The sequence below is a fragment of the Bufo gargarizans genome, chromosome 1 (genome assembly GCF_014858855.1).
Source record: "Bufo gargarizans isolate SCDJY-AF-19 chromosome 1, ASM1485885v1, whole genome shotgun sequence".
NCBI lineage: Eukaryota > Metazoa > Chordata > Amphibia > Anura > Bufonidae > Bufo > Bufo gargarizans.
In genome coordinates this window covers 455270069-455289177 of record NC_058080.1, presented here as the reverse complement: position 1 = coordinate 455289177, position 19109 = coordinate 455270069, and the positions used below count along the sequence as shown (strand labels likewise).

At 43.6% G+C, this 19109-nt stretch overlaps 1 protein-coding gene across 1 annotated transcript in view; it reads left to right on the top strand.

Annotated features, from left to right (window-relative positions):
- Positions 1–19109, top strand: part of DOCK8 (dedicator of cytokinesis 8) — a 209522-nt gene that overhangs the window by 49064 nt on the left and 141349 nt on the right. The window contains exons 3-6 of the mRNA XM_044272650.1: positions 9009–9184; positions 11196–11267; positions 15867–15987; positions 17178–17390. Coding sequence (XP_044128585.1) covers positions 9009–9184; positions 11196–11267; positions 15867–15987; positions 17178–17390 — 582 coding nt within the window. The remainder of the gene's footprint in view (positions 1–9008; positions 9185–11195; positions 11268–15866; positions 15988–17177; positions 17391–19109) is intronic.

The window sequence follows — 19109 nt, the reverse complement described above, 5'->3', positions numbered from 1 at the left end:
GTTGAAGAGATATGTTGAACCATTGGAGCCGTCCTTGCCACCCGCTCCTGTCATGGTGGACGGTAGTTTGGAATTTCAGATCGCCAAGATAATTGACTTTCGAGTTCTCTGTAGATCTCTTCAGTGTATTGTTCACTGTAAGGGTTATGGACCAGAGGAGAGGATGTGGGTTCCGGCATCTGATGTGAATGCCAGTCGTTTGGTGAAAGCTTTTTACAGGTCTCACCCGGATAAGGTCGGTCCAGGGTGTCTGAAGGTCACCCGTAGAAGGAGGGGGGGGGGGGGTACTGTCATGGACGTTCCTGCGACAGGTGGCAGGAGATCGGTGAGACTGGCAACACGTGGTTTGATCTGACAGGTTTTCCTTGTGGATCAATAGGCGTCTGTGTTGTTTATGGTAATGGACACACCCCTTGCCTCAGGTGTTGCTAATGTGGTCATTTAACCTTCTTTATTTATTGTTGCTTCTCCCACAATGCTGTGCAGTTTATATCTGTAAAGAATAAATCAAGGCAACTGGACGTACAGTAGATTTCTTGAAAACGTTTCACTCGTTCTTCCAACAAGCTTTCTCAATTCTGAGTGACTGTACAACAATTCTGGGAATAAATATGTAACTGAATGAACATCTGGTAATTATACCCAGCATTGGGTCAAAGGTGTTGATTCCATTATCCTAATTGGAGTCAGTAGGTGATAAAGACTTCCCAGAAAAAGGTGTCAAGACAGCATTGTATGTGGCAGACAATAGATGTCTAAGCCCCCCACCTCTATTTAAGCTTGGCTTCTCCATTTTTACGTAGATGGCCTCCTTCACGCCTCGTTTGTACCAAGAAATCTACAGTACGTCCAGTTGCCTTGATTTATTCTTTACAGATATACCATGACCTGGATAAATGAGAACCTTCACAGACACTGTGCAGTTTATAGTTTCAGTTGTGGATTGCTGGTTTGTGGATCTCGGCAGAGTTCCTGGTGCTTCCATAGCCCCTTTGAAGTTAAGTATTTCCTTTCCCTTTTTGTATTTTGTTTGGGTTTTGTATATTGTATTTCCCTATTGTTTGTATTAGGCCTGAAGGAGACTCCTGTTTGTCCTTCCTTTTGGAGGAACAGGTAGTCTCGTCTCTGCCATTAGTACCAGGGTCCTATAGGGCTAGATTGGACTCTAGGTATTCCTACGTATGAACACGCCTACCTCTAGGGTCTGTTCATACTGGTAGTCAGTCAGGATTTTGGTTAGGGTTTTACCAGGAGGTGTCTATCTTCCTTCCCTAGCTCTCAGGCCTGATTCCTGTTCCCCCTTACTTCCTATGCTCGGTGTGGTGTTTCCCTCCCACACCAAAGCGTGACACAGAGATGGTCAATGTTATGTTTTTCCGGTCCTACTTCAGATCACACAGAGATCTAAAGGGTGCTTGAGTTTTGTGACTAGCTCTATTGTCTAGCTCCAGTTTTGTTTCCTTGTGAACTGTCTTTGCTTGACTGTTCCTACTCCTTTGCTGAATTCACTTCTTCATTGAATCCATCCTCCAAAGATGTTTTACCAACGTCTTTGTTGTACATACTTGCTTCAGGCCATTGATTTTCAGCAGCCTTGTTACTGTGGCACTGCTCTCATTTAAGTAAATAGGATCAGGGCTGTAGTAACCATGACTGGTCAACGTACTGGGGCCCATTTACTATTGAAAATGCTAAATGCTATTGTACATGTCTTTCACCGCATTTCTTGAAGGGGTTGTGCAGCCAGTACCTATTGATGACCTATACTCAGAATAAGTCATCAATATCTGATCAGTGGGGGTCTGACTCCCGCCACCCCTACCGATCAGTTGTTTGAAGAGCAGGCGGTGCTCAAACAAAAACTGCTTCCTCTTCAAGATTACACTGCGCGTTATCTTTCATTGGTGGTGCAGTGTAATTACAAGCGCTCATCCAATTCAAGTGAATGGAACAAGCACTTGTAATAACACTGTGCCGCTGAGACTTTATGATGCGCAGTGTCACTAGAACGAGTGCCCCCTCCTATTCAAACTGCTGATCGGTGGGGGTGCTGGGAGTTGGACCCCACCGAGCAGATATTGATGAAAATATTCCTGACTGCTCAACCTCTTTTAAGTGTTCTAGACACTTTTAGGCTACCTGCACATGTTGTCGATTACAGGTGTTTTTTCCACACAGATTCTTAGTACAAGCAAAGTGTATGAGATCAGTCAAATGTCATGCACACTTAGCTTTTTTCTTCTATGCAGAAATCGACATGCCGTTCAGATTTTGAAATCCACACCATGTCAATGCTTTGTGTGATTTTAATTTTTTTGTTTTTGGTGTGCAGATTTCACCATTTGCACCATTTGGTGCAGATTTGGTGAAGAAATGCACAGAAATCTGTGCAGATTTAGTTTTTAAACCTGCACACATGTACCGGTAGCCTTAAAGAAGTTGTATCATCTCAAACAATGGGGGCATATTGCTTGTATATTCCCCCCCATTGTCTCATAGGTACGGGTCCTTGAAATCCACAGATGGCGCTCCACTCTTGTACGCCCATTGCTCCCATTAATTTCTATAGAGCCGACGGAAATAGCCAAGCCAACGCTCGGCTATTTTCGGCGGCCCCATAGAAATGAATGGAGGTTAGTCAGTAAATAGAAGATAAAAAAATTAAGATTCCTCAATGGTTGATACCTATGTAAGCTTTCGAGACTACTTAGGGATCCGCAATACACAGGCACCGTTCCGCGTGCATTCCGCATCACTTCAATGGGTCCGCAAATCAGGAGATGCGGAATGGAAGCACTGAACGGATCATTACGGAAGCACTACGGAGTGCTTCCTGGGGTTCCGTTCCGTGCCTCCGCACTGCAAAAAGATAGAACATGCTCTATCCTTTTGCGGAACGGAGGGATCGCGGACCCAAGTGAATGGGTCCACGATCTCCATGCGGCTAGGCCACGGTCGGTGCCCGTGCATTGCTGACCGCAATTTGCGGTCCACAGCACGGGCTTTACACGGTCGTGTGAACGAGCCCTTAAGCCACAGGCATCCTTTAAGACTCAAATATTTATGCATCAACGTACATAGTAATAATGAGGTAGATAAGACGAGTGATGTAAGGCTACTTTCACACTTGCGTTCGGGGCTCCGCTTGTGAGTTCCGTTTGAAGGCTCTCACAAGCGGCCCCGAACGGATCAGTCCAGCCCTAATGCATTCTGAGTGGATGCGGATCCGCTCAGAATGCATCAGTCTGGCACCGTTTGTCCTCCGCTCCGCTCAGCAGGCGGACACCTGAACGCCTCTTGCAGCGTTCGGGTGTCCGCCTGGCCGTGCGGAGGCAAACGGATCCGTCCAGACTTACAATGTAAGTCAATGGGGACGGATCCGTTTGAAGTTGACACAGTATGGCTCAATTTTCAAACGGATCCGTCCCCCATTGACTTTCAATGTAAAGTCAAAACTGATTTATTTTTTTTGTTCATGGTAATGCAAACGGATCCGTTCTGAACGGATCTAAGCGTTTGCATTATTGGAGCGGATCCGTCTGTGCAGAAACCAGACAGATCCGCTCCAAACGCAAGTGTGAAAGTAGCCTAAAGCAGATCAATATGAGTGAAGGAAGTAAACAAACAGTGGTAGCAGTAAATTGTTGTAGCAATTATAGATAAGGAGTTTGGAAGTTTTATTGTGCTTCAATAGATATCCAGTCCATGAATGTAATGAACCCAAAAGGTCTGAGCGGCACATTCCTTAATAGATGTAGAAGGACATAAATTCGAGAGACACATTCATTCCTGATATGATTGTGTCAAAGGTTGTCATCAGCTTGTCACACTGATAAGAATATGGCTTAAGTAAGTGTTTATGAGCTTCAGGAGCTCACAGATAGGATTCACATGAGCTATCAGATGATGGGATTCAGTGTAAACACAGAACCATGCTGCTCTGCAAATACACAGATTACACTGTTATATTGGGAAAGTGGCTGAAAATGTTTAATAAAGACCAAATATAAAAATAATTTTTAGGCCAAAATAAGTAGAATGCAATAATAAAAAAAATGCCCCTGAAGGTGTCCAGGCTGCATGCCAGTTTATGGTAATTTTAAGCAGATGTTCCTAATAAAGACAGCATCTCCTATTTTAATCCCTTAAGGATAAGGCTATTTTAGACTTCAGGACATACAACTTTTCTCATTTTTTTTCTCATTACATTTCAAAAGCCCTAACTTTTTTTATTTTATTTTTCCTTCGACATAGCATTATGAGGGCTTGTTTTTGTGGTCTTAGTTGTGTTTTTAAATATTTTTTGAAGTGATGACGTGAAAGAAACAGCAATTCCATCATTATTTTTAGTTTTTATGGCGTTCACCGTGTTGTATAAGTGACATGATAACTTTATTCTGCAAGTCCCCATGATTATGACAATATTAAATATATGTATTTTTTATGTTTTTCTACCTTTTCCAATTAAAAACTATAAATATAGTATATATTTCACTTTATATGAAACACCTGATAATAAGACGCACCCCAAGTTTTTAGAGGATCAAAATTAAGGCTACTTTCACACTTGCGGCAGAGAGATCCGGCAAGCAGTTCCGTCGCCAGAACTGCCTGCTTGATCCGGCAAAACGTATGCTAACTGATGGCATTAGTAAGACTGATCAGGATCCTGATCGGTCTTAAAAATGCCTGATCAGTCAAAAAAAATGCATTGAAATGCCGGATCCGTCTTTCCGGTGTCATCCGGCAAAACGGATACGTCATTTACTCTTTTCACCTTTTTTTCCTGGAAGGACGGATCCGCAGACCGGAAGGACGGATCCGGCATTCCGGTATTTTAAATGCCGGATCCGGCACTAATACATTCCTATGGAAAAAAATGCCGGCATTCATGCAAGTCTTCAGCATGCTATGGTTTTCTCTTTTGCCTGATCAGTCAAAATGACTGAACTTAGGATATCCTCCTGATGCATCCTGAACAGATTACTCTCCATTCACAATGCATGGGGATAAAACTGATCAGATCTTTTCCGGCATAGAGCCCCTGTGACAGAATTCTTTGCCGGGTATAGAAAAACGGTAGTGTGAAAAATATTTTTCATCAGACCTCTTTTATAAGATTCTCAGATCAGACCCCCATATCAGGAACTCAGATCAGACCCTCATATAAGGAACTCCATGTCTGACCCCCATCAGACCTTAGATCAGAGATAAAATAAATAACTCCTGCTTCGCTGCTCCTTTCCAGGTCCAGCGATCGCTGCTCCAGTCGCGTATCCTTGTCTTCTCTGGCCCGCGTGCAGCGTCAGGTCATAATGTGCGCATTACGTCCTTACGCTGTACGCCGTCAAGACAGTGCAGTGCGGGCCCAGGGAAGAAGACCATGGAGGGTGAGTACAGGAAGCGCTCACAGCGCTTCACTCCCCGCGCCTTTTGCATACTAGTGAGCCCCCCATAATGGAAGTGCTCACTAGTATTTGCTTAATAAGACTGAACAATTGGAGCAATGACTGGGGAGATCTCTGGATCCATGTGAGGTACAGGGCTGGTTCTAGCTTTTTTAGAAAGAGATTGTCATGTACTAGAGCAGGGGTACTCCACTGGTGGACCGCGGTCCAAATACAGACTGCGGACACCAGCTGTCCGGACCCCTGCCATGCCTTCCATAGGAAGCAGCACTTTAGGCTGCTTCCTAATCTCCCAGTGGGCCGGAAAGAGCTGGGGCAGAAGCTCCTCTCCATGCAGGCACTGAAAGAGACGGGTCCCTCCCCATGCAGACACCGGGACTTGTCTCTCTTAGCGCTTTCATCCGGCGCCTGCACGTGGAGGAAGCTGTTTCTCTCAGCGCGCTCACTCCCCCCTCTCCTGCAGCAGCAGCACGTAAGGGAGCCTCAAGCTCCAAAGGACACTTACATGCTGCTGGAGAAGACCTTACCACTGCCAGCCTCAAAAGAGGTACTATAAAATGTCGCCCCCGGCTCCGCTAAGCCACGCCCAAGATCGGTTATACCACGCCCGTCCCACTCCACAGCTGACCAGAATTTGAAAACTCAAGGTAAAATCAACTTGGGGGTGTGTGGAGGGGACTGAGGGGTACAGACAGGGTGGGCAATGCATCACTGACATCAGGAAAGGACTCCACAGTGTCAATGGTCTGTTCCCAATTTGCCTGTGCTTCTCTCTGTAAGGCTGCTTTCACACTAGCGTTTCTATTTTCCGGTATTGAGATCCATCATAGGGTCTCAATACCAGAGAAAAAACGCTTCCGTTTTGTCCCCATTCATTGTCAATGGGGACAAAACGTAACTGAACAGAATGAAATGCTCCAAAATACATTCCGTTCCGTTTGGTTGCGTTCCCAGACCGGAGAGCAAACCGCAGCAAGCAGCGGTTTTCTTTCTGTCATAGGATGCAGAGCAAAACTGATCCGGCATGACACACAATGAAAGGCAATGGGGACGGATCTGTTTTCTTTGACACAATGATCCGTCTCCCATTGACCTTCAATAGAGTTCATGATGGATCCATCTTGGCTACGTTAAAGATAATACAATCGGATCCGTTCATAACGGATGCACACGGTTGTATTATCAGTAACGGAAGCGTTTTTACTGAGCCCTGCCGGATCCAGCAAAAACGCTGGTGTGAAAGTAGCCTACTGGTGAAATAAAGATAAGACTCCATTCATGCCATGGTATTTTTTGTTCCATATCCAATCCCCTTTATTGGTGGATTAGATCCGGACCCCTTCATTTCAATGGGGCTGCAAAAGATGAGAGAGCACACTGTGTACTGTCTGCATCTTTTGTGGCCCCATTGAAAAGAAGGGGTCCGCATCCAATCCACCAATAATGGGGATTGGATGTGAAACAAAAATACATGTCTGTTCTGAGGCTAGTTTTGCCACCCGGCCAGTAGCTCACCAGCAAGGCCGGGATTTTAGTGGCCTTCCGGTATTTTCCTGTACGGACTGTTACTTATGAGTGCTTCCATTGCAGAGCGCTCATTAATACAGCCTTTACCTCCACCGCCACTTGTTTTAATAAAAAATAAATAAATAATTACCTCCTCCATTTGCTCGCGCTGTAGGAAACACTCGCTACTGACTGGAAGCTCAGGATAGGACCTGCGAGACGTCATCACACTGGAGCGCAGGTCCTGTCGTGAGCTTCCAGTCAGCATTTTTCTTACTGGGGGCACTAATGGGGGCCTTCATCTTTACTGTTGGCACCTTCACCTGACTGCAGACCGAGCTATGTGGTCCTTTAATAAAATTAGCTGAATACCCCTGTACTAGAGTATGTATGACCTTAATTTTCACATTATGGGATAACCCCTTTAACAGCCACTACACAGTGTACAGAGTAATGCTAGTTCTGGTGTGCAGGCGCTCCTTCCATCAGCTGATCATTGTGGGTGTCAGGAGTTGGAAAACCCCTTTAAAAGAACAGCTGAATCCCACAGGTGTTGAAGAGCAAGGGTGCACTATGGTTGGAAACGGGTAAGGCATGCTTGGGGAGCTACGAAGAGCTACGAGCTACGAAGATGTAGGTCTTAAGATTTATGTCAGTGTAGTCACTTCCTTCTACTGCTTCCTTTCTCTGTAAGCTTGCGGTATTTTTTCAGTATGAGTCAAACCATCACTCTTCTGATCGGTTTCCTCAAGCAGCCATTTTGAAGGACACCTTGCTTCTCGGAGAGGTACGTATGTCGGCATACGGGACAGTGAATACCGGCTGCATGACATCTGTTCTCTAAATGGGTTTTCTTGAGGCATGTTCTCGTTGCGTGCATTACCTATTCCGACACGGATTTCATAATAATTTCATGCAGTGAAAAGTGTCTATTTTCTGTGCAGTTCTTGTTTCTCGTACGTTCATTGCAACACCAGAACTCTACTTTCAACTCTGCTCAGCGTGATTAACACGTCTAAGATTTGTGTTACTTTGTGCCTTACACTTTTAGTGACTGCTGAGGGTTTAGTTACATTTCTGCTGTTGTGAGCTCCTGTCCTATGCAGTAGAACATATGAAGAAGTTGAATAGAATTTAGAAACATCTCATTCCCATGCTGTGTAAAAAATATCTGCAGCGTAAATCGACTTTCAGTACGGATTTTAAATCCATAGCCTGTCAATATATGCTGCGGATCTCCGCTGTGGGTTACGCTTTAAGTTGGCAAAAAATCCAAGCTGGAAATTCCTCATGTTGCTGTACCCCTACTGTCCTCAGTTGTGTCAACCTATAAAAGGAACGTACCTTAATTCGGGCATCTAACCCAAACCCAAATTGTAGTGCGGTCTAGAACAATGTGATTTTCAGATTCTTATAGGTTATAAAGTGTGCATTTAGCAGAAAGCCCTTGGTGTCTACAAGTATATTCGGTGGGCCACCTTCACTTGATGTAGGTCAAACAGGTGTCCTTTTCCACAGAGGCCTCCTACAATTTTATTTAACAATGTATGCATGTCTATAGGGTGACATACTTTGGAGCTTTCCGTCAGAGGTTTACATTAGAAAACCCTCACTACATACGCCTCCAAAGGAAGGCTCAAACATAAATTACTGGGGAAGATTTATCAAAACTGGTGTAAAGGAAGGTCCTCAGAACTCCTTTGGAAATTGAAAGGTGGAATCTGATTGGTTGCTATGGAAAACTAAATCACTTTTCATTTTCACCAGTTTTGATGAATTCCCCCCATCAATGTGCTTTAGGACTCCTGCTCATGACCGTTGTGTGTTTTGAGGTCCACAAAACACAGATGGTGTGCGTTCCGCAATTCGCGGAACGGCACGTACAGCCTTTGATATAACTGCCTATTCTTGTCCGCAACGGAGGACCACGGAACGGAGCAACGGATGCAAACAGCACACGGAGTGCTGTCCGCATCTTTTGCGGCCCCATTTTTGCGGCTCGGATGCGGACCAAAACAATGGTCATGTGCATGAGGCCTTGTTCATATTTTGGTTAATCATTTGCTGGTGTATAACGCTCTTTTATTTCTGCAGCCTCCATTTTACGACGCTGTGGATCCAGTAGATTTTGAAAACTACCTAATGTCACATGTTACCAGCCACACTCATGAACTTCTTCAAGAACTTGGTGCTTTCCCTGAAGATGATCTGGACCTTGTGTTTAAACCCAAGGACTGTAGAACACTTCGCCCACCTCTACCTGAAGATGGGTATGTACTAATACAGTCAGGTCCACCGCAGACATCTGGAGCAGTAGTGGAGTGAGTGTACAGAGCAGTGCTTATATAAAATAAGATCAATCCAGTGGTGCTTGTGAACAAGAACGCTTATGAGTTCAAAAAGAGCAAGTCCAATGGGCCCAGGAGAGGAGCCGAGGATGGGAGAAGTGGTAATAGCTATGATGGTGGTAGTTATACTCATACTTTACGGTGGCAGTCTTAATCCTGGTCCTCCTTGAGGCTATGCATTGATAGGAGGGTGCACCCTTTCTTCCTTGGGGACATACTCTGTACCCTCTGGGGCTCCTGCTTGGTGGTAGGTGGGGGTGCAAGGCAGGAGAGCAGGTGTAGGGACCTGCGGATGTATGATGGAGTCAATAACCAGGCCCATTGGTTGCAATAAATAAAGTCTTTCTTTACTGGGTTGATGACAGTTGCAATAGTACATGTAGCAGCAAAAGACACAGTTCAAGTGTATCATACAGCTTTCTTTTCTCTCTCTGGAGCACTTCTGTAATACGGTAGTTTGCTCTGAGGAGCTTGTACAACACAGGTCCTCTTTCTTCCTTAGCTAAGCACAGACTCTCCACTTACTGACTAACCAGGGATGGACACAGGTCAATCTCCTAGAAACCTAAAGGGGTTGAGTCAAGGTATTAATCCTGACTTATTGTTAGGTATACAATTACAGTAAATTTCCCTTAGCAACACAACATTACAACAAATATCCATTTGCAGTAACCCTGTTCTGGGTTGCTGTACTTCTGTTATTCCTACTGGAAATGTATGAATAAATTGACAACTGGGTATTATAATTTCCCCTTATCATTAGGATTCGTTCTTACACAGTGGCTGCACTGACTGGACAGTATTAGAGTGTGTATGGACATACCTCATTAAAAGGGAATGGTAGCACCCAGATATGTATGTATGTATACATTTCCAAAAGGAATAGCAGAGTAAGGCCTCATGCACACGACCGTGGTGTGTTTTGCGGTCCTCAAATTGTGGACCTGCAAAACACGGATGGCGTCCATGTGCAGTCCGCAATTTGTGGAACGGCACGGACAGCCTTTAACATAAATGCCTATTCTTGTCCGCAAAGTGCGGACAAGAATAGGACATGTTATTTTTTTTTTGCGGGAACACGGAACAGAGCAACGTATGCGGACAGCACACGGAGTGCTGTCCTCATCTTTGCGGCCCCATTGAAGTGAATGGGTCCGTATCCGAGCCGCCAGAACTGCGGCTAAGATGTGGACTAAAACAACGGCCGTGTACATGAGGCCTAACAGCACAATTCAGAGAAAAGGGTGATCCATAACAATTATTTTTTGGGGGGGGATTAAATGATTTTACAAATCAAAATATCAGGAGAGCTCATAGGTCCCTTTAAAATTTAAAGGGTTTTTTCTCACCTAAGACATGGGCCAAAACTATCCAATAATGGTAGTCTGACCACTTGTTCTGATCACTAGACCAAAGTGCCAGTGGTACTAGAAAGTTCAGTACCTCTTTGATTACTCTGGTCATGCTTCTCGTCATCTATATTTTTTGCTACACCGTGTTTTGCGAACACATTTGAATGTACCCTAAACATGAATAATGAAGTGGGACTGAATGGCTGAATGTCTCTGATACCCAAGTATACAAACTTTTTGAAATGTATACGGTATATGTATACTGTATATGTTTGCGTGGGTTTCCTCCGTGTCCTCCGGTTTCCTCCCACACTCCAAAGACATACTGATAGGGACCTTAGATTGTGAGCCCCATTGGGGACAGTTGGATGCTAATGTCTGTAAAGCGCTGCGGAATATAGTAGCGCTATATAAGTGCATAAAATAAATAAATTACAGCTACTGCACTATATGGCTACACTATTGCAATAAAATTGCCCCTCCAAAGCCTGCAAATATTTTTAGAGATTACAGTATGTGTTAACCATGCCTTCTCACTTTTCCATCGATTTCACATTTCTTTTTAATATTTATCTCATCAGGGCTGAGCTGGATCAACATGTGAGAGATTGTGTTCAGATCTATCTCCGAGACTGGTTGATTGTGAGCAGAAAGTAAGTACATGCGGATATGAAGTCATACAGTGGTCATCAGTAATCCTTTTGCCATTTATATAAGCCTTGGAAGCTAACGTGAATTTCAGATAAGTGTTGTATAATATTCAGATACAGCAGATATGAGATTTGAAGGGAACCCTTTTCATCCATTTGGATAGATGCTAGTAAGAAATCTTCCTCTTTGCAGACTGGGTGTGACCAAATATTACATTTCCTTCATTTATGGGGCAGAGCTGCAATACCGGGCACAGCCTATGTACAAAAGTGGAGCTGTTCTGGAAACAACAGGCCATTTTACTTGATAGTAAAATGGTAAAATTTGGTGATTTTTTTATTTTTATTTTTTTTATGTTTGCAGTCCGCAAAAAACGGAACCCCCAAAAATACGGATGACATCCGTGTGCATTCCTTATTTTGCGGCACAGAACAGCTGGCCCTTTAAAAAACTGTACTATCCTTGTCCGTAATGCAGACAATAATAGGAAATGTTCTATTTTTTTTGCTGAACGGAAATACGCATATACAGAAACGAAATGCACACGGAGTAACTTCCGTTTTTGTTTTTTTTGCGGACCCATTGAAGTAAATGGTTCTGCATACGGTCCGCAAAGAAACGGAACAGGCACAGAAACAAAATACGCTCATGCTGCAATATTAAATCATCAATCACATATTCTAGTCTCCTAAAGGGAGTTAATAGAAGTGTAAAAAAAAGTTTCTAAATGTTTAAAAATATATGTACAAATTCAAATCACCCCTCTCTCCTATATTAAAAATAAACAAAAAAATAAAAAATAAAGATCATTACTTCGCCACGTCTTAAAACACCCATACTTTGAAAATATTAAATTAGTTATACCATTTGGTGAATGGTGTAACGGAGAAAAAAAAATCAACATTGTCAATTTGCTTCTTCTTCCCCAAATTTTTTTTAATTAAGGGCCCATGCACACGGCCGTGTTTCACAGCCGTGTGCGGGCCGTCGAACCGCGGCCTGGATCCCTCCTGAGAGCAGGAGCGCACGGAGTCACTGGTTGCTATGACGCCGTGCGCTCCCTGCTGCCGCCGCAATACAGTAATACACTGGTATGATCTATACCAGTGTATTACTGTACTGTGCCGGCAGCAGGGAGCGCACGGCGTCATAGCAACCAGTGACGCCGTGCGCTCCTGCTCTCAGGAGGGATCCAGGCCGCGGTTCCACGGCCCGCACACGGCTGTGAAACACGGCCATGTGCATGGGGCCTAAATGTGATCAAAAAGTCATGCTCAATAAAAACTACAGATTGCACCGCAAAAATGAGGCCCCACACAACGCCGTAGACATAAATGTGAAAAAGTTATGGGGGTCAGAATATGGCGATGCAAAATAAAAAATTGTTTTTTTCCAAAGTTTTATTTTTTAAGTATTAAAATACAAGAAAAACTATAAAAATGTGGTATCACTGCAATTGACCAAAAGAGTGACACTCTGAATGAAAGCACTGACCCAAAGAATGAAGGCAACAGGTCAGTTTTACCACATAGGAACGCCATAAAAACGAAACCCATAAAACTATGGCAGAATTTAGTTTTTTTATTTACCAATTCCACCCAATTTGGAATTTGTTTCCTGCTTCCCACTACATTATATCCAATATTAAATGGTGCCATTAGAAAGTACAACTTGTCCTGCACAAAACGAGTCCTCATACAGCTATGTGAATACAAAAATTAAAAAAGTTATGGCTCCAGGGAGTAAAAAACAAAAAACAAACAATTGCTCCGTCAGGATGGGGTAAGAGAAGGGGTTAAGCCATTTTAGGTCTTGTCTGAGACTTTTAATGATGTCAGACAACCACTTTAATGGCATATAAATACAGGGAGTGCAGAATTATTAGGCAAATGAGTATTTTGACCACATCATCCTCTTTATGCATGTTGTCTTACTCCAAGCTGTATAGGCTCGAAAGCCTACTACCAATTAAGCATATTAGGTGATGTGCATCTCTGTAATGAGAAGGGGTGTGGTCTAATGACATCAACACCCTATATCAGGTGTGCATAATTATTAGGCAACTTCCTTTCCTTTGGCAAAATGGGTCAAAAGAAGGACTTGACAGGCTCAGAAAAGTCAAAAATAGTGAGATATCTTGCAGAGGGATGCAGCACTCTTAAAATTGCAAAGCTTCTGAAGTGTGATCATCGAACAATCAAGCGTTTCATTCAAAATAGTCAACAGGGTCGCAAGAAGCGTGTGGAAAAACCAAGGCGCAAAATAACTGCCCATGAACTGAGAAAAGTCAAGCGTGCAGCTGCCAAGATGCCACTTGCCACCAGTTTGGCCATATTTCAGAGCTGCAACATCACTGGCGTGCCCAAAAGCACAAGGTGTGCAATACTCAGAGACATGGCCAAGGTAAGAAAGGCTGAAAGACGACCACCACTGAACAAGACACACAAGCTGAAACGTCAAGACTGGGCCAAGAAATATCTCAAGACTGATTTTTCAAAGGTTTTATGGACTGATGAAATGAGAGTGAGTCTTGATGGGCCAGATGGATGGGCTTGTGGCTGGATTGGTAAAGGGCAGAGAGCTCCAGTCCGACTCAGACGCCAGCAAGGTGGAGGTGGAGTACTGGTTTGGGCTGGTATCATCAAAGATGAGCTTGTGGGGCCTTTTCGGGTTGAGGATGGAGTCAAGCTCAACTCCCAGTCCTACTGCCAGTTTCTGGAAGACACCTTCTTCAAGCAGTGGTACAGGAAGAAGTCTGCATCCTTCAAGAAAAACATGATTTTCATGCAGGACAATGCTCCATCACACGCGTCCAAGTACTCCACAGCGTGGCTGGCAAGAAAGGGTATAAAAGAAGAAAATCTAATGACATGGCCTCCTTGTTCACCTGATCTGAACCCCATTGAGAACCTGTGGTCCATCATCAAATGTGAGATTTACAAGGAGGGAAAACAGTACACCTCTCTGAACAGTGTCTGAGAGGCTGTGGTTGCTGCTGCACGCAATGTTGATGGTGAACAGATCAAAACACTGACAGAATCCATGGATGGCAGGCTTTTGAGTGTCCTTGCAAAGAAAGGTGGCTATATTGGTCACTGATTTGTTTTTGTTTTGTTTTTGAATGTCAGAAATGTATATTTGTGAATGTTGAGATGTTATATTGGTTTTACTGGTAAAAATAAATGATTGAAATGGGTATATATTTGTTTTTTGTTAAGTTGCCTAATAATTATGCACAGTAATAGTCACCTGCACACACAGATATCCCCCTAAAATAGCTAAAACTAAAAACAAACTAAAAACTACTTCCAAAAATATTCAGCTTTGATATTAATGAGTTTTTTGGGTTCATTGAGAACATGGTTGTTGTTCAATAATAAAATTAATCCTCAAAAATACAACTTGCCTAATAATTCTGCACTCCCTGTAGTATCTGCCATACTTGATTTGTAAGCGTCTTCAAGAATCTCATGATCGCCTTTGCTGGAGAGAAATGGGTGCACATGTTTAGTCACCCTCCATTAGGGCTCATGCAGATGTCTGTAGCCGTTCTTGCAGTCCACAAATTGAGGATCCGCAAGGATACCGGCTATGTATGTTCCGCATTTTGCGGAAGAGAATGTCTGGCCCATAATGAAACAATCTGATCCTTGTCCGTTAAACGGACAAGAATAGGACATGTTCTATATTTTTGCGGGTGCAACAGAATGGACATACAGATGCGGATAGCATGTGGTATGCTGTCTGCATCTTTTGCAGCCCCATTGAAGTGAATGGGTCCACATTTGAGCCGATGCGGACTAAGACAGCGGTCGTGTGCATGAAACCTTAGGCCTCTTGTACACACACATATTTTTTTTCCGTATACGTTCCGTTTTTTGCGTTCCGTATACGGAACCATTCATTTCAATGGATCCGCAAAACGAAATGTACTCCATAGGCCTTCCGTTTCCTTATTTCAGTTTTTCCGTTCCGTTCAAAGATAGAACATTTCCTATTATTGTCGGCATAACGGACAAGGATGGTGCTGTTCTATCAGGGGCCAGCTGATCCGTTCCGCAAAAAACGGAATGCACACGGACATCATCCATATTTTTTGCGGATCCATTTTTTGCGGACCGCAAAATGCTGAAAAAGCCATACAGTCGTGTGCAAGAGGCCTTATAGTGTAGAAATCTCTCATAGGCTATAACTGACCACATATCATCTTGGGAGGTATGGATGGGCATGGAATACTTGTTCTGAAATGCCATTAGTCAGATTCCGACCTGGACTTTAAATGTAATGTGCAGCTCTCAGATGAAGCCACCATTAGGTGCGTTGTTTTAGAAATGTTTTTCATTTTTTCATATTTTGCAAGAAGATGCATAAAAAGATTATAGATTGTAAGCTCTTGTGGGCAGGCTCCGCTCCCCCTCTCCCCCAGTCTGTTACTACCGGTAAGTTAATGCTCATTGTACTTGTATTGTTTTTTTATTATGTATGTATACCCCACTTTAGATGTGCAGTGCCCTCGCATTAATGGCAATTAAAAATAAATATAATATTTCAGCAGGATATGGTTTAATGCCTTTAAGAACTTTATGTTTTTTTACTCTCAGGACACAAGAAAACTCAGGTACGAGTAACTTTAGTAGAAGTGGCTCTAGAAAGGACTTCCAAAAAACTCTTCAAAAACAGATATTTGAGTCTGATGAGTCAGAATGCAGACAAACTGACCAGGTAACATTCTATGTGCTGCTTACAAAGTGAATAGTCCTCATTCCCAATCACTAGTCATTCTGTCCACCCTGTCATATTAAGGCCATTTTCATTTTCAATCCTGCGGTATATTATTTTCATGCTGGCATTATAGGCCCATTCCCCATTTATCATGTGCCATTGCATAGTGTAGCATGTAGCATTGTAATTATCGTAAAGTAGACACATTTCTAAAATGTCCTTTTCTAATACTGCTCTTCTTTTATGTCACAGAGTTTTGTGGGACCCTTCAGTTAGCAGAGCCTGGGGGTATACTGCAATCCTCTGCAGCCTAGCAACATTTCAATTCACTGTAATTTAGCACATTGGATATTTTGTATCAGTTTATTACCCCAACTCCCCATACACATAAAGTAAAATAAAAAATAAAAAATTTCCTCTTGAATTATGCTTGTGTGAACAATTCCTAAGTTTGCTCATACATATTAGATCAGGGATGCCCAACCTGCGACCCTCCAACTGTTGCAAAACTACAACTCCCAGTAGGCCTGGATAGCCTACAGCAGGGATGCTCAGCTTGCCTCCCTCCAGCTGTTGTAAAACTACAACTCCCACCATGCTTTGTTGTAGGCTGATAGCTGTAGGCTGTTCAGGCATGCTGGGAGCTGTAGTTTTGCAACAGCCTGAGGGCTGCAGGTTGAGCATGCCTGTATTAGATTAATTTCGGTAGATCCCCAACGATCTAATATGTGTGGGGCTTCCCTGGGAGATGAGCTGTGGACGGATCGCTGGAATGTCTCCCTCTACCAATGGAAATAAATGTGCATGGCTTGTTGATAGGAGAAAGCTGTCAGCCAAACACGTGACACTACTGTACTGTATCTCATGTGTATGGCTTTGCAAAAAATCCCATGATAGGTCTGTGGCACTGCTTGATATTGATCCCCACTGGGCATCCACACTTCACAACCTAGAAGACAGAGCGCGTCTCCTGCAGCCTCATAGCGAGGCAGTCTCTCGCAAATTATTCTTGAAAGTTACCAATACCAGTTCCCTTTACTTCTTACCCTATTGAGTTTAAGTTTCTGCCATTGTCTTCCCATACCAGCAACTTCTTCCCGTAGAGGAAACATAAACTGTTGTCTTTTTTTCAATAATGTCTGATTCTCTAGCTTGTGACTCCAAATACAATGGTGTGTGTATTTTTGTAGGTTGATGGAGGTCTTGTAATGAAGTTGTCGAGTGAACCTGAAAAACCTACCATTACTTCCTGCGAATTTGACCTACGTGTCTTAAATCCAGAAAGTCGTCTAAAGAATCTTCTTCATCTTACAAATGTGGACGACCTAGAGAAGCAAACTGAGGAAGCTCGTAAAGCCAACAGACATGCTGAGATTTTTGCCCTCAGTCCACCGCTGGATGAGGTATTTCCATATTACTGTTAAGGCCCATTTACACAGGGCAGTGATTGGCTGAATAGTCATTTGTACAAACGTCAGTATCAGATCATTGTCCTGTGTAAATGTGTCCAGTGATGAAATGATGAAACGCTCTGTTGTAGACACAAAAATCGTTGCTGTTGGCGGCACATGTAGACATTCAGTTACAAGCGAACAAGCACAGATCGTCTTGCTATATATATCTGTCCATGTAGCAGGCCTCTAAGGCCCCTTTCACACGGGCGAGTTTTCCGTGCGGGTGCGATGCGTGCGGTGAACGCACTGCACCCGCACTGAATCCTGACCCATTCATTTCTATGGGACTGTGCACACGAGCGGTGATTTTCACGCATCACTTGTGCGTTGCATGAAAATCGCAGCATGCTCCTCTTTGTGCGTTTTTCACGCAACGCAGGCCCTATAGAAATGAATGGGGTTGCGTGAAAATCGCATGCATCCGCAAGCAAGTGCGGATGCGGTGCGATTTTCACGCATGGTTGCTAGGTGACAGTCTATTCACTGTATTATTTTCCCTTATAACATGGTTATAAGGGAAAATAATAGCATTCTGAATACAGAATACATAGTATAATAGTGCTGGAAGGGTTAAAAATAATAAAAAAAGTTAACTCACCTTCTCCTCTTGTTAGCGTAGATGCCGGTCTGTTCTTTATCTGTGGGCTAAAGGACCTTTGATGACGTCAGATCACATGCTCCATCACCACGGTGATGGACCATGTGATTGGAGCATGTGATCTGACGTCACCACAGGTCATTCAGTCCACAGCTAAAGAACAGACCAAAACATCAATCCCAAGCCCGAACTTCTGTGAAGAAGTTCGGGTCTGGGTACCAAACATGCGCGATTTTTCTCACGCGAGTGCAAAACGCATGACAATGTTTTGCACTCGCGCGGAAAAATCGTGCATTTTCCCGCAACGCACCCGCCTCTTATCCGGGCAAAAAACATGACGCCCGTGTGAAAGAGGCCTAAGGGTATGACCGCACAGTGTGGTCTTAATGTGGTTAGAAACCGCAGCATCTCATTTCCCAACAGTCATTGGGAAAAATAGGTTCCTGAGATGGACCCGGCTCTTTCAGAGTTGCAGTTGACTGCACGTAAAACATGACCTGCTGCTTGCGGCTGCTAGCTACAGTTGAGTAGCCACTTGCAATATATGTTTAATCCCTTAATGACTGCCATCTGTATATATACGTGCTAACTATGCCCTGTGCATTTACCACATATATACACATACCAGCCGGTCTTTAATCCTACCGCTGTAAAGCGATTGTATTAAAGCTCTTGCAATCTAGCAGAAGCAGGTTGGGTCTCTGGTTGTAAGTGACAACTGGGACCCTGAGGAGAAGACCAAAGTAGTTTATTACTGCTTCTGCCTTCTCTTGTGCCAGGTGCTCAATGAACACTCTCCAGTGAATGCGGGAAGCAGCTGAGACACTTCCTCTATTGGAGGCGGTGGTCGTGTAACCGCTTTGGTCTCGGGGCCAGAGCAGAGCAGCAGGTTCATGGCAGACCCTGATCAGCTCTAGCCCATGGGGGCTTGTTTTCCACTGTAACTGGGGCTGCTGTGGATGCCCCAGTTACAGCGAAAATAGTGGGGGAAAATAGAGGGTGTTTTAATGGCCTCTTGGAGGACATATTATGTGCCAAAAATAAAAAAAGTAAAAACAATATAATAAAAA